The following is a 16886-nucleotide window of genomic DNA, read 5'->3' on the forward strand; positions in this document are numbered from 1 at the left end:
TGACAGGGACAGCTGTAGGTTGGAGAACACTGCTGTATTCTATATGTTGCTGTCATGGTTACATAGGTGTGAGGGCCCCGCATCATGTTTGCACTGGGGCCCCTGCACATTGAGATGTGATACAGCAGCTTTATATCTCATTGCTATACAATTTTCTTTCAGATCTTTGACATCTCGTGGGATCTCTACCAACCGAATAAGCTGGTCAGCTGCGGAGTGAAGCACATTAAGGTGGGGATGGACAGGGTTAAGTTCTGGTCATGAATTTCGTGTCGCCATCTGTAATATGTTTATCTGAACATTGGTCTTTATAGCATTTCCTGCTCCACCAGGGACCATTTTTGCTTCTTAGGGTCCATTCGCATGACCAAACTTTAGGTCCGCATCCAATCCGCATTTTTTTCGGATCAGATGTGGACCCATTGCTTTCTGCATCCGTATGTCCGTTCCGCGGCCCTGCAAAAAAATATAGAACATGTCCTCTACTTGTTCGGCATTTCCAACAAACGGCAGGACGTTATGATCCACAAAATGCGGAACACACATCCACATTTGTGGACTGCAAAGCTGATGCGGTCTGATCTGCATTTTATGCGGATAGGATTTGGACTCATGCATTTCAATGGTCCTCAAAAAGTGCGGACAACACACCGCGTGCAGTCCGCGTCCGTATGTCCGTTCCGTAGCACCCCAAACCACCTGTTGTCTTGTTTGGGTGACCACCTTTTGTGGACATGGAGTGCTAACAGGAAGTGGGGTGTGAAAGGGGTGCAGAGACCGTGCTGAGCGCTGCCGCTGTGTCGAGAATGAAGGAGGTGCAGCGTTGGCAGAAGTACACCTGCTATAAAGGGGTCATCCAACAACAAGGCCTCTTGTGATCCAGTGTTCCCGACCTTGGAGTTCTGGATTGCTTGAAGCGCCGTGCCACATCCCGTTTCGGTTTAGTATTCGTCTCTGAGCCTCTTCTTATAGGGCTGCCTGCTACCTTTCCCCACAGCTCTCCATCAGACTGACTCCGCCACAGCGTGCGGTCAGACAGGCAGCAGGATGCGTTTTCCACCGACAGCGCCACTTGAGTAACATTTCACTGTCCTGTTCACTCTGAATTATTTATCAGATCAGATGAATTATTTATGGAAAGATAAATATTTCAATTCACACTGAGGCTGCGCCCCCCCACCCCCCCGCCCCCCTTTCCCGTGGTCGACGTGCATCATTGCTAAATGGCGGGACGTGCAGAGCGAGGGGAGCGTCATACTAAATCAGCTGAGCAATAATCTCTATCCTGCTTAGCAATACCTGCTTGTTCAGTGTCCGCACAGAGCTTGTTCTGGTGATTTGCGCTCCGGAAAGTGTCTGGTTTACACCAGGGTCGGTACAGTAATTTAGGTAAAACTAACTGCACCCCCGTATTATAGGGGCTCAGCAAAGCCGTGCTTGCTGTTTGTTTCCAGGAGATACCCACAGAATAGTGAGCGCAGCTCTGGAGTATAATACAGGATGTAACTCAGGATCAGTACAGGATAAGTAATGTATGTACACAATGACTGCACCAGCAGAATAGTGAGTGCAGCTCTGGAGTATAATACAGAATGTAACTCAGGATCAGTACAGGATAAGTAATGTATGTACACAGTGACTGCACCAGCAGAATAGTGAGTGCAGCTCTGGAGTATAATACAGGATGTAACTCAGGATCAGTACAGGATAAGTAATGTATGTACACAGTGACTGCACCAGCAGAATAGTGAGTGCAGCTCTGGAGTATAATACAGGATGTAACTCAGGATCAGTACAGGATAAGTAATGTATGTACACAGTGACTCCACCAGCAGAATAGTGAGTGCAGCTCTGGAGTATAATACAGTATATAACGCAATTGTTTGAGCAGGACCTGGTCAGAAAAAGGTTTCTATTCACTGATATCAAGCAGATATTGTGTAAATGATGATGAGATGAAACATGAAGTCGTAGCTCTATTCAGCTGTATTTACCAGGTTCCCCTTTAACTCCCAATCCTCCTGTGTCTTGGAGCAGATCAGACACGTAGGTCGCACACACACGCTGCAGAGTACCTCACTCATATTGAATTCATTGCATTTATTTGTGATTGTCACCCTTTTCCCCCCTCCCTGGCTCCCCCGGCTGCAGCTGTCACACCGAGGCAATCTGTCTGGTAATAGATTTCATGTTTCTGAATCCATATCTGATATTAAATTTATGGTTGTAGAAACAGATTATGAGTGGCCCTGCAATTCCAAATAGCCCCTTACTTTTCAATAGCAACACGTCACCGGGGTACTAGGCAGGTATATCGCTGCAATGAGCGATGCCGGCGGTGCTCTGTCCACACGTGTAACTAGGCAGTTACGGCTCCAAAAATATTTGCAAACTGATAGACAAAAGGACGGCACTCACCGGAGATGCGCTGACAAAAGTTTCTTTTATTCTTATGCTTCTGGTAGAGAGCGGACATCATACAACAAATGCACCAGCTGAATGAGGCGACGGCCGTTTCGCACCGCAGTGCTTCGTCTGGCCCGTAATCACCCCCAGTAATGCAATGATCAGGAGTGGAGGAGGGGGTTATTGTTCCTAAAATATTATATGTTTAATGTGAAATGCTCCAACAAGGGACAATCAAGTCGTATTCCTACAATATCCTCCCATATTGTCTTAAAAATGTCCGAAAGGTTGTCACCGCCCCGCCCCCTGTTACCGTCATAAATGAATGGCAATATAATTACATTGTGATCAGACCTGAGATCCACACGCCTTATACTACAGCACCAGCTATTCATCTGTATATCACGTCTGAGAGGTTGTCACAGCCCCGCCCCCTCTCACTGACATCGCTGAATATAATAGTAATATAATGACATTGTGATCACATAATGGTTGTATGGGCGTTAGTACATTGAGGCTCAGGATCTGTTCCCCCCTCCCTCACCTCATTTACTGCTTATTCCCGCTCCTTCTGATTTTCGGAGCTTCTCTTCATCTCACATGATGTACGGCGCTGTGGCGAGCAGATAAAACTATTCGCCGTTCCCTTCACCCACTGGAGCGGAATCGATCCGTCACCGCGGCGTAATTGAAGGGTTAGTTTTTGCATAGTGCGGGCTCAGCTCCTCGGCGCGGCGCGGGCTTCGCGGACTCTAATCCATTTAGCTCTTATTTGAGTAGGAAATGGCTCTTACTTAAAGTAATTACCTCGGGGCCAGATGCTTCGTTATCAAGTTTTGATGAATTATATCGAAGGACGCGTCCTGCTGCTCTTAGAGGATTATTCCGCTGTCAACTCCGTTTCTTGACGACGGAAGACGGTGAAGTGCAGACACCCTGAGAGGCGGGAATTAACTGGGGAATTGGTCACTGTTCGGGTTTTTTTTTTTTTTCTTTCTTGTAGCTGCAGGGGATTGCACATTTCGGCCTGCGGTAAACCCGCGCCATTGCCCCTCTGCTGGGGTTTTGTGACACTTGCCTCAAAGCTGTGCAAGGGGAAGTCAGGGGCCAAAAAACGGGCCCCTTGTCTGATGCCATCCAGACACTGCATGGGTCTCATTTACACGCCAACAAGCAGCAGGCCTCAATTTGTTATTCGATACCTGGGGTTTCTGCAATTGTTTTGTATAATGTTGTGTATTACCATATGTTTCTGCCGTATTCTCCAGCGTATGAGGTATGGTTGGCAGGAGCAGGGCTAACCACCCTGTCCCGTCCCCCCCTATTGGTAGGAGTGGGCTGGTCCTACGTTTTGCTAGGAGGGGAAGTTCGAGTGCAGACAGAGAGGAGATAGGAAGCACATGCCAGTGCTCCTACTCCAAGGAACCATGACCAGTTCTCCTGTGAGCACCTTCACTCCAGGAAGAGTATCAGAATCAAGAACACTGCTTCCAAAAAAGCTTCAGTGTGCCTGGACAGCAGAGTGATCAGCAACATTGCAGCTTTACAGATGCTGCTGTAGGTGTGGGACTACAGCTCAGACACCCATCACCTAGACCTCATCCAGGCCAGTCAAACACCAAGCCTGTATCACATCATTGATATCTATATCCAAAAGTGTCATTTATTTGCCACCTAACCAGCCACCATACCTCATCACCTGGTGACCGAACCTGCGTTTCACAAATTATATTTTGCAAGTAACGAGACACCTTAAGGCTCCATTCACACGTCCGTGGTGTGTTGCGGACCAGCAAATTGCGGATCCGCAACACACCCGCCCGGCACCCCTATAGAAATGCCTATTCTTGTCCGCAAGCTGCGGACAGGAATAGGACATGTTCTATCTTTTGCGGACCTGAAGATCGGGGCCACGCTCCGCAAATGCGGATGCGGACAGCACACTGTGTGCTGTCCTCATCCATTCTGTCCCCATAGAAAATGAATGGGTCCGCACCCGTTCCGCAAAATTGCGGAACGGATGCGGACCCATTTGCGGACGTGTGAATGGAGCCTTATACGTTTACTTCTGGCCTGATTCTTCAAACCACCTTTCCACTGCACTGATCCCCAGGGAACAATGGCCTAAGGGAGTACACCGTGACACAACACTTCATCAGGGCTACTACCACTCCTATCCTCTACACCGGCTCCTCAGGGGTCCACCATGGTCACTAATTTCTGTTGACTTTGGTTTTTCTGTGTCATCTCCTGAGCAGATTGTTTCCTTTTTTTTTTCTTCTTCAGTTTTGGACCCTATGTGGGAATTCACTGACCCCAAAGCGCGGTGTTTTTGGGAAGACGGGTGACCTACAGACCATACTGTGCCTGGCGTGTGCGAGGGACGAGGTGACCTACTCCGGAGCGCTGAATGGAGACATATACGTATGGAAGGGCATGAACCTCGCTCGGACAATCCAGGGGGCGCACACGGTGAGCACCACCATTGTCAAGTGTATCAGTGTAGATAAGATTTCTGGGACAGGGAGGAGGTTTCTGCCATTGCTCCATTCTGCTCACAGAGGACTGATACATTGTAACAAATTCTCAGCTGTGTGAGCGGGACTGGCCACAGGCAGTCGGCATCAATGCTGAGCTCAGATCCCACAAGGCGAACTCGGCTCCTCCATCCAGACCGGATCTCTGCCACTAATCTTTTAACCCCTTCTCTACCAGGCAGGGATCTTCAGCATGAACGCCTGCGAGGAGGGATTTGCCACCGGCGGACGAGATGGCTGTGTGCGCCTGTGGGATTTAAACTTTAAACCTATTACTGTTATCGATCTCAGGGAAACAGACCAAGGATATAAAGGTACGGCGATGGCCGCCGACGTACACTCTTAAAGGGACAGTAGTAAAGGTGTCATATTGTAAAATGTCAATCAGACACTTGTCACCTAACTTTCCCAGAGGACTGATTATCAAATCTGCTTTGTTCTGTAGGGATTCATCCTCCACCCACTAAGTACGACATAACGAGACAGATTTTATATGTAGGACTGTGGGAAAGATTGGCAACATTTCCTGTGCGAGGCTGTAGTGGCGGCCATTGCATCTTTACCAGACCCACGACTGGATGGCACGTGATACAGCATCATATTGCTGCATAATTAATCTGTCCGGACGCCAGAGGCGTGGTGATGGCCATATTGGTTGTCACCCTGGAATCCCTAACTTGTCACTAATATCTGAGAACTAAGAAAAAAATCTGTTTTAATAGAGAGTTGCTGACGCAGCGGGAACCAATCATCGATACGGTGCCATGGTATTGGGACATAGCCCCCACCCCCACCCGCATACTGAGCCTGATCCGCTCTCAGCACAATCTGTTCCTCGCAACGAGAATTGAGATGTCGCCGCAGTTCCTGCAAATGAAGGAAAATTACCCGTCTGAGACTGAGAATCAAATCATATCTCTCCTCTGACCCAATTTCATATTGTGCTACAGATGGCAGTAGCCCAGGGTGTGTGATGACACACAGTGCCCCCTGGTGGAGGACATCCTCCCTGCAGCTGTGCTGCTGCTTAGGGCCGTTCATCAACGTTATTTTATAATGGCGCCATTTTTCGTCCCGCCTGTGCATTTCCCTCTTAAATCACCAAATTCCCAGTACTGATAAATCCCTGATGTGTCAATGTATGACACCCAGATCCGTCAGGACAGTTTCCAGCAAAGCTGGGTGACAATCAGTATGGCTGCCGTGACATTGCCAAGCACACCAGGTTTTCCACCAAGCTTTCCTACGCTCCTCCTAAACCGAGCCATGGTTGCATCACTAGACAGGAAGTTGAAGTGGGGGGGTGCATAGCTACTAGGTACAATTGCTATTCAGATGTGTGGGAAAGCTGGGTGATAAAGGGCTCGCTAGGGCGAGTGGGCGACACGTGCAAAGTAGCCTAATTATGTACAGATAAAGAAAATGGGGCTGCGTAACTGAAAAACTGACATTCAGGATTCTGGGAAAGCTAGGTGGAAATCAATATGGCTGCCAGTACATGACACACAGGGGTAAGGTAATGTGCACCTGTACCACCGAAAAAATGTTGTAGGCTTTATGTCAATCAGAATTCCTGCTGTTGGTCCTTGATCTTGTGACCACTAGGTGGCGTTGTTCTCTGGGGATTATTAAAGGACATCTGTCAGCAGTTTTGTCCCTATGACACTGGCTGACCTGTTATATGTGGCATCTGAAGGCATCTGTGTTGGTCCCATGTACATATGTGCCCGCATTGCTGAGAAAAAGGATGTTTTAATATATGCAAATGAGCCTCTAGGAGCAACGGGGGTGTTGCCATTACACCTAGAGGCTCTGCTCTCTCTGCATCTGCCGCGCCCTCTGCACTGTGATTGATAGGACCGGGTGTAATAAAGTTTTCACTGTCTCGTCCTGTCAATCAAAGTGGAGAGATGGAAAGGGTGCGGCAGTTGCAGAGAGAGCAGAGCCTCTAGGTGTAATGGTAACGCCCCTGTTGCTCCTAGAGGCTCATTTACATATTATAAAACATTATTTTTCTCAGTAATGCGGGCACATATGAACAAGGGACCAACACAGATGTCTTCAGCTGCCAAGTGCACATGGAACAGGTCAGCCAGTGTCATAGGTACAAATCTGCCCTTTAATAATCCCCAGAGATCAGCGCCACCTAGTGGTCACAATATCAAGAACCAACAGCAGGAATTCTGATTGACATAAAACCTTTTAAACCCTTTAAGTAACTGCATCTTTGTGGTGTCAAATCACAATGAATGACCTGTATTTCCACAGATAAGGTTTCGCCCTTTTGCTTCCAGGTTTATCCGTGCGGAGCGTGTGCTGGAGGGGAGACCACATACTGGTGGGGACGCAGGACAGCGAGATCTTCGAGATTGTGGTGCACGAGCGGAACAAACCTTTCCTGATAATGCAGGGACACTGTGAGGGCGAGCTCTGGGCCCTGGCCGTCCACCCAACTAAACCGCTGGCGATTACCGGGAGCGACGACCGATCAGTGAGGTCTGCAGCCTGCCCCTGTCGTGTGAATGGCTCGTCAGGGCTCATTTAAAGGGGAATGCCCACCAAAAATGAAATATGTCATTTTTGGTGGTTTGCAAAGATCTCTGCCCTCCTGTATGCAAGATTGGGGGAGGCGGATGCTTTCTGCATTACCAGGTACCAGCGTAAAGGAACTGGAAAAGCTGGGGTTGTCCCAGGGGTTGTCACCCAGCTTTTCCATGCCCTGGTCTGTCTATAACCCACTAACATGGGAGCGTCTTTTCACCCAAGCTTTGGATTCAGCTACGACTAATATCATTAGAGATCCCTGAGGAGTTATCACCCAGCTTTCCCATAGTCGTGAATGGCATATATGGCTATAGCAATGGATTTCTACCCAAATTTGGTATTCAGGGATCTGGTAAATCTAGGTAATGTCCAAGACGGCTCCCAAAAGAGTTGTCACTCAGCTTTCCTATGCTCCTGAATGGCAGTGATAAGAGGGGATGCATCAGTGGTGTCATATCTAGGAGAGCAGGGTGACCACCAGTATGGCTGACGTCATCACCCAGCTTTCCCTGGAGCAGATACCAGTAGCTGTTTATAGTAATTAGATTGTGTTCTTCTTCTGGCTCAGTGACGCCCCCTGTATATTATTTGGCTCTGCTGAGTCATGACGCTGTTTACTCCCCATCTCAATCCTTTCTGTGTAATGAATTCTGGCCCGCTCTCCGGATCATTAGCGACTTGGCTCTGATCCACCAGGAGATGATCCCGACTCCCATTTCCCGTAAAAGCCTTTTCAATTATCCTGTCAAAATCTTTCAGCGGACCGCATAACATTAAAATAAGTAATGATCGCTGTCCCATGGCCCCCGCCACAGCCGTGAGTCACCTCATCTTCCAGTATGTCATGATAGACAAGTCACAGCTTTGTTTTAAAGGGCCAGTAACCGTATAATCCCGATGCTCATGAGATCCCATTCATGTTCTCACCAGCGGTAGAATGACTCTGAGCCCCCCACCTCCTATTGAAGACAGATCCAGCTTTTGGGGATCGCAACCTGTGTGGCTGTGTCTCCAGCTCCTGAGGAAGGAATGCAGATGGTCTGGCGTCCAGGGCGTGTGACATCACAGATCCTAGTATTAGTTGTATATGTGTGTAATTTATATTGTGAGCAGTGTCATTAGATTACTTTATGTATGGTGGTGGTGTTTAAGCACTGTATGGTGGTGGTGGTATTTGGGTACTGTATGGTGTTATTTGGGCACTGTATGGTGGTGGTATTTGGGTACTGTATGGTGTTATTTGGGCACTCTATGGGGGTGCTATTTGGGCACTGTATGGAGGTGGTATTTGGGCATTGTATGCTGATATTTGGGTACTGTATGGTGTTATTTAGGCACTCTATGGGGGTATTATTTGGGCATTGTATGCTGATATTTGGGTTTTGTTTGGTGTTATTTAGGCACTCTGTCGGGTTATTATTTGGGTACTGTTTGGTGGTATTGGGCCACTGTATAGCAGCAGTGTATGGGTAATGTATGGTGTTATTTGGGCACTGTATGGTGGTGGTATTTGGGTACTGTATGGTGTTATTTGGGCACTGTATGTTGGTGGTATTTGGGTACTGTATGGTGTTATTTGGGCACTCTATGGGGGTATTATTTGGGCACTGTATGGAGGTGGTATTTGGGCATTGTATGCTGATATTTGGGTACTGTATGGTGTTATTTAGGCACTCTATGGGGTTATTATTTGGGCATTGTATGCTGATATTTGGGTACTGTTTGGTGTTATTTAGGCACTCTGTCGGGTTATTATTTGGGTATTGTTTGGTGGTGGTATTTGGCCACTGTATAGCAGCAGTGTATGGGTAATGTATGGTGTTATTTGGGCACTGTGTGGTGGTAGTGTTTGTGCAATGTATGGCAGTGTTTGGGCACTGTATGGCAGTGATATTTGAGTACCGTATGATGGTATTATTTGGGCACTGTATGGTGGTGGCTTTGAGCACTCTCTATAGTAGTGGTATTTAAGTATTGTATGCTGGTATTGGGTACTGTATAGTGGTATTTGGGCAGTGTGTGGTGGTATTAGTATTTGGGCATTGTATGGTGTTGGTAGTTGCGAACTGTATGGTGGAGGCTTTACTTGGGCACTGTCTTATGGTAGTATTTGGGTACTGTTTGAAAGTGTTTGAGTACTGCATGGTGGTATTTTATCATTGTTTGGCACTGCAGTACAGTATACTTTTGCATACATCATATGACAGTGGAAATATAGCATTGTACACTAGTACATTTCTGAGTAATTTGCAAAATTTTCCTTACACAGCCATTACCCTTTTAGACCTTTTTCAGTTTTTGCAGTGTTGTGCTGTCCTGACATAGCCAGACCCTTACCCCACTATATCTGATAAGCTCTGCAGTGTAAGTGGTCTTCTCTTCCTGGGGGTCCATGTCTGATTGATGCATTATACTTGCAGGATCTGGAGTCTGGTGGACCATGCGCTCATTGCTCGCTGCAATATGGAGGAACCAATCCGCTGCGCAGCAGTCAGCACAGATGGCATCCACCTAGCGCTGGGCATGAAGGATGGCTCCTTTACTGTACTCCGTGTCAGGTGAATCTGTGATCCCTGTACCCGAACCAACCCTGAACCCCTGACGTCTCGGCTTCCCATGGATTACAGTGCCAGACCACTTCCCCTGCCCGTTGCTGCATCACCCATGGAAAAGGGGCTCACCTAAGCTGGGGGTCCCCTTCTCCACTAGCTTTAGACAGAGTGTGCCCCTTACTCAGGAGTGCTCAAGTAGTCACACAACTAAAGGTGCTGCCAGGAACATGGAGAAGTGGCTCACAGGTTTTTGGATTCTTGGCAAATTGTAATAGACACTTAACATAATTAGGATTCCTAAGGGTACAGCAAAACTGGCGGTCAAGACTCGGGTGGATGCAGCTGATGGCGCACTGGCATGCAGTTTTACAATGCTTAAAAATTTGTGTATAAAGGAGGCCTTAAAGACTATGTACACCTTCAGAGGTATTTTTAATGATTGTATTGTATTCATTTGGGGCTAAAAAACATTTTTTTTAATTGGTCTTTATTAAAAATGTTGAGACGTTTCTGAGATACAGGGGTTAAAAATCTGTCTGTTTGCAAGCTGACAGTTCATGTATAGCTCTTATCACTGTTCTCCTGACCTCATAAACACTTAGTATAGCTCAATTCTTATCAGATAAGAATATGGCTTAAATAACTATTTATAAGGTCAGGAGATAATAGCCACACATGAGCCGTCAGATGACAGGATTCAAATAAAACAGACAGATTTTTAACCCTTGTACCTCAGAAAGGGCTGAACATTTTTTAGCCCAAAATCAGTAAAATGCAGAAGGTGTCCATAGCCTTTAAAGCCAGAAGTCCTCTATAATGTGGGGTTCATGACTTCTCTCTAGGGACATGACGGAAGTCGTGCACATCAAGGACAGGAAGGAAGCCATCCATGAGCTGAAGTACTCGCCAGACGGAAACTTCTTGGCTGTGGGCTCCAACGACAGTTCCGTGGACATCTATGGGGTCGTCCAAAGATACAAGAAAGTGGGCGAGTGTCTAGGATCGGTGTCCTTCATCACACACATGGACTGGTCCTCCGATAGTAAATATATGCAGACCAATGATGGAAGCGGCAAAAGAATGTTCTACAGAATGCCAGGTCAGTGCCATTGTCCAAGCAAAAGACAGAATATCTGATCAGAATGAATGTTCTAGAGCAGTGCTCCCCAACTCGTGAGCAACTACAACTGCCAGCACATGCCCTAAGAGTCTGCATGCTGAGAGTGGTAGTTTTGCAGTTTTAGAATGATGTCACTGCCAGCAATGTTCTATGGAATGTCAGCAGATCTGTTTGTAAGAGATTCCCAGGATCAGTAAAATCTATGTGGATCCTGTTCTGATACTTCATGATTGCTTTATTCCCAGGGGGCAAGGAGATTTCCAGCAAGGAGGAGTTGAAGGGCGTCCAGTGGGCCCGATGGACGTGCGTCACCGGAACCGAAGTGAATGGCATCGGTCCCAAATATTCTGACATCAATGAGATCAACTCTGTAGATGCCAATTATCTTGGGCAAGTGTTGGTGACGGCCGATGACTACGGGATAGTGAAGCTTTTCCGGTATCCATGTCCAAGAAAAGGTGACACCTCCAGTGTAATTATATCATTATATGTTCCTGATCTATTACAGCTGGTATAACCTGGGCATCTTCTGTATGTAATTATGTATGTACGACTGGTATAAGTTATACATCTTCTGTACATAATAATATGGATCATGCTGGTATAACCTGGGTATCTCCCGTATATAAATATATATGTACAGCTGGTATAAGTTATACATCTTCTTGTATATAGTGATGTGGACCATGCTGGTATAACCTGGGCATCTCCTGTATATAATTATATATGTACAGCTGGTATAAGTTATACATCTTCTTGTATATAGTGATATATATACCATGCTGGCATAACCTGGGCATCCCCTGTATATAATATTATATGTACAGCTGGTATAAGTTATACATCTTCTTGTATATAGTGATGTGGACCATGCTGGTATAACCTGGGCATCTCCTGTATATAATTATATATGTACAGCTGGTATAAGTTATACATCTTCTTGTATATAGTGATATGGAGCATGCTGGTATAACCTGGGCATCTCCTGTATATAATTATATATGTACAGCTGGTATAAGTTATACATCTTCTTGTATATAGTGATATGGACCATGCTGGTATAACCTGGGTATCTCCTGTATATAATTATATATGTACAGCTGGTATAAGTTATAAATCTTCTTGTATATAGTGATATGGAGCATGCTGGCATAACCTGGGCATCCCCTGTATATAATATTATATGTACAGCTGGTATAAGTTATACATCTTCTTGTATATAGTGATATGGACCATACTAGTATAACCTGGGCATCTCCTGTGTATATTATATATGTACAGCTGGTATAAGTTATACATCTTCTTGTATATAGTGATGTGGAGCATGCTGGTATAACCTGGGTATCTCCTGTATATAATTATATCTGTACAGCTGGTATAAATTATACATCTTCTTGTATATAGTGATATGGACCATGCTGGTATAACCTGGGTATCTCCTGTATATAATTATATATGTACAGCTAGTATAAGTTATACATCTTCTTGTATATAGTGATATGGACCATGCTGGTATAACCTGGGTATCTCCTGTATATAATTATATATGTACAGCTGGTATAAGTTACACATCTTCTTGTATATAGTGATATGGACCATGCTGGTATAACCTGGGTATCACCTGTATATAATTATATATGTACAGCTGGTATAAGTTATACATCTTCTTGTATACAGTGATGTGGACCATGCTGGTATAACCTGGGCATCTCCTGTATATAATTATATATGTACAGCTGGTATAAGTTATACATCTTCTTGTATATAGTGATGTGGACCATGCTGGTATAACCTGGGTATCTCCTGTATATAATTATATCTGTACAGCTGGTATAAGTTATACATCTTCTTGTATATAGTGATGTGGACCATGCTGGTATAACCTGGGTATCTCCTGTATATAATTATATCTGTACAGCTGGTATAAGTTATACATCTTCTTGTATATAGTGATATGGAGCACGCTGGTATAACCTGGGTATCTCCTGTATATAATTATATCTGTACAGCTGGTATAAGTTATACATCTTCTTGTATATAGTGATATGGACCATGCTGGTATAACCTGGGCATCTCCTGTATATAATTATATATGTACAGCTGGTATAAGTTACACATCTTATTGTATATAGTGATATGGACCATGCTGGTATAACCTGGGTATCTCCTGTATATAATTATATCTGTACAGCTGGTATAAGTTATACATCTTCTTGTATATAGTGATATGGACCATGCTGGTATAACCTGGGCATCTCCTGTATATAATTATATACCGGTATGTGCAGCTGGTATAAGTTATACATCTTGTACATAGTGATATAGACCATGCTGGTATAACCTGGGCATCTCCTATGTATGATTATATATGTACAGCTGATATAACCTGGGTATCTAATGATAATGTTATATATTATAATTCCCTGTTGCATGCATATAAGCCCCGTGAAGTTATTGTCACCAGTTTCAATAAAATATTCATGATGAGCCATTAATTTTTGAGCAAGTTAAGTACTCGGTGACACGCGGTCAGATTTACGTGGCGAGGTGTTTTCGTCTTGATTGAGTCTTTATCCTCAGGAGGTATGAAATAATGATTTATTTATTTATTTAAAGCATACAAGACATTACATAATTAATCAAAGCCTACAATTATAATTTTCTCCCCAAACCCAGCCTAATAAACCAAACCCAACCTCCCACCCCCGCGATGCGTCTCATTCTCTTTATAGAAGGTAATAATAATAAGTAATGAGGGAAGAGGAAAAAGTCTCACAGGAAGAAAACCTACCATTTCCAATCTCCCCATAATCTTAAACCATTTTTCTTTAGAGTTCCTTTGAGAGTACAAAATATTCTCATCTCTCTTAACCTTGCTTACTAGATATATCCACTCATTGAGCCTTGGAGAATTTTGAGAAAGCCATTTGGCAAAAAAAATAATTTTTAACCAAGAGAAACTTTCGGTACTTAAGGCGAGTGAGAAAAGTCATTCAGTATACAGTACAACATTTAGGAGTCATTAGGATTACTATCTTAAGTTTTTGTGTAATAAAATTACAAATTGATTCCCAATATACTTTCTCATCTGTCTCATTGGGGGACACAGTCCTTGACCATGGGTATAGCTGTTGCCGCTAGGAGGCGGACACTAAGCACATAAAGTGTAAGCTCTTCCCTCTTCAGCTATATCCCTTCCTGCAGAGACCAAGCTAATCAGTTTTAGCTTAGTGTCTGTAGGTGGGAGACCTTCCTGCGTTGCAGGTCTGCTAGTTAATAATTTTGTCTCTTTTTTTCTAGTGGGAAGCTTCAGGCAGTCCGGGTAAAAACAGCCTGCACTCCCACCCAGGAGACGGGAGACCAGGGGGTCACCCAAACCCCCTGCTCGTTCCCGCTCTCTAGAAGAAAAGGAGGACCAGAGGTCCCTGTAAAAACCTCTGTCTCCCGCCAGCAAGCGCATCACCATGGCCGCCCCAGCGAAAGTCCCCTCTGTTCCGGTGTAGTGTCCCTCACCAAGGGGCCGCACACTGAAGGTTGTGATCCGGCTGGAGCCAGGGGGACAGAAGATTTCGGACAGGTGAGTAGGAGCAGCGCTCCCCTCCACCCTCCCTCCAGTAAGCCCCTCAGTACCACCTCTAGTACCCCTCTCAGTGCCCCCCTCCAGGACCCCGGACAGTATTCCCTCCTCCCCACGTGTGGACTTGGCAGCAATCTCCTTTTAGGGGTAACATACCTGGGACGCTGCTGCAGCAAGGAGGTGGTTGCTTTCTTTCTACACTCCATGCGTCGCTGCGGCTTCCCAGGCTGACTGCGTCCTGTGGAGCGCATCGGGAAAGAAGGGTTTGGAGTTTACTCCCCTGAGCGCCGCTTCCGGGTCGGCGCATCGGTTCTGGGCGGCCTATTCATGCAGGGTCCCCCCCCCCCATGACTTATTGTTTCTGGCCACTATCGGAGACGGCCGGGGATTCCGGCGTGGGGGCGTGGCTTTAGAGGTGCGTAGCCTGAGAGGATGGACAGGCGCTGGAGCCGACAACATTTTGGGGGGCAGGGCTTGTGTCCGCCCCGCCCCCACTTCAGCGGCAGAGCAGTGGGAGAGTGGGCTCCGCCCACTTCTGGATTTTTAAAGCTCCTGGCGGGAAATGAGGGTCTGACTGGCGTTTGGAGGGACACAGGCTGGGTAAGTGTTGTTTGGCCCTTCTCGCAGGGCCTAACCTTCCCATTTGCCTCATTGGGGTGACAGGGGTCTCATTATGTCTGAACCCAGGCCCCAGGTCCCGAAGCAGGCGGTCCTGTTGGTGCGTCATTTTGCCTGCACATCATGTCGCGCAAAATTTCAGTCCCCTCAGTCAAACTCTTTTGCGCCGCCATCAAGCGGCTCGGCTCCGGACCCATTGCTTCCCACTACCCAACCTACGGAAGAACCGTAATGGGCGCGTTCCCTGTCTAGGGTGGTACAGGATGTCTCCAATACCAACAAAGCTATTGTGGATATATTGGGGCGTTTGTCGGCAAGGCAGTCCTCAAACCGGTCCGACTCTGGACACAAAACGGGCCACAAAACAGGCCAGAACTTCCTCAACCAAAAGGGGTTCTGTGTCTCCCGTGTCCTCGGCCTCTCCTCCTCCTGCTAGAGAGTCTCACTTTCTTTAGAAGGTCCCGTCACTCGCACAAGTGTTTCCCCAACCACTAGGAGTTTGATTCCTCTCTCTCCAAGGAGTGGAATTTTCCAGATACACATTTCATGTTGCCAAAACGCTTTAACGTCCTTTATCCTTTTCCGGAGGATTTGACTAAGAAATGGTCGTCCTCACCTATAGTGGACCCGCCAGTTTCCCGCTTGGCTAAACATACTACCTTGCCAATGGCAGATGGGGCTTCTTTTTCTGATATCAAAGATAAGAAGCTGGAAGCGTTTGCAAAATCTGCCTTTGAAGCAGTGGTGTTTGCCTCTACATGGGTGAGCAAGGCTATGGGGGAGTGGGCAAGTAATTTACGTCAGGGTCTCGACTCGGGAGTCCCCTCGGGGGAACTTGCAGATGTGGCCCTGCAGCTCTCGCATGCCAGTGCATATATTTGTGAAGCATCTTTGGACGCGGCCAGGTTTATATCTCGCTCGTCAGTCCTGTCTTATAAGGTGGCTTTTTTTGTTGCAATTACTTCTATCCGTAGAGTGTCGTAAGTCACGGCTCTGTCGTGTCGGTCGCCCTTCCTGATCCTCAATCAGGATAAGGTGGTCCTTCGCCCTGTGCAGTCCTTCTTGCCGAAAGTGGTGTCGACATTCCATCTAAATGAGATTATTCTTCCTTTTGTCCGGACCCGTCTCATCCTCGGGAGCAGTTTTACAGGGTGCACACCTTTGCATCTTCTGACGCTTCTTTGGGGCGTAGAGTTTTGCAAACAGCGGTTCTCTGATTGGCAGGGGGACTGCTCTGGAACGTTCCATGGTCAAAGCCTGTGTCCCCCAATGAGACGGCTGAGAAAACAACTAGATTTTTGTACTCCCCGTAAAATCTATTTCTCTTCCGTTCATTGGGGGACACAGCTCCCACCCATTCTTTTGTTTATGGGCCTTTTCGGGCCTGTGTGGTTCTGGGTTTGCACATAATGTGATTTTCTTATGTCTGACTTCTCCTACTGCTTTTGCACTAAACTGATTAGCTTGGTCCCTGCAGGAAGGGATATAGCTGAAGAGGGAAGAGCTTACACTTTGTGTGCTTAGTGTCGCCT

At 46.3% G+C, this 16886-nt stretch overlaps 1 protein-coding gene across 8 annotated transcripts in view; it reads left to right on the forward strand.

Moving 5' to 3' along the window:
- Positions 1 to 16886, forward strand: part of EML5 (EMAP like 5) — a 118312-nt gene that overhangs the window by 47195 nt on the left and 54231 nt on the right. For 6 of the 8 annotated variants that reach the window (XM_040412182.1, XM_040412183.1, XM_040412186.1 and 3 more), the window contains exons 4-10: positions 163 to 231; positions 4693 to 4878; positions 5122 to 5257; positions 7238 to 7439; positions 9908 to 10045; positions 10882 to 11138; positions 11405 to 11617. In XM_040412182.1, coding sequence (XP_040268116.1) covers positions 163 to 231; positions 4693 to 4878; positions 5122 to 5257; positions 7238 to 7439; positions 9908 to 10045; positions 10882 to 11138; positions 11405 to 11617 — 1201 coding nt within the window. Of the gene's footprint in view, positions 1 to 162; positions 232 to 4692; positions 4879 to 5121; positions 5258 to 7237; positions 7440 to 8519; positions 8562 to 9907; positions 10046 to 10881; positions 11139 to 11404; positions 11618 to 16886 lie in introns of those variants that run through there. The other 2 variants (XM_040412187.1, XM_040412188.1) reach the window with 2 other exon arrangements.

This window comes from Bufo bufo, chromosome 11 (assembly GCF_905171765.1).
Source record: "Bufo bufo chromosome 11, aBufBuf1.1, whole genome shotgun sequence".
Taxonomy (NCBI): Eukaryota; Metazoa; Chordata; class Amphibia; order Anura; family Bufonidae; genus Bufo; species Bufo bufo.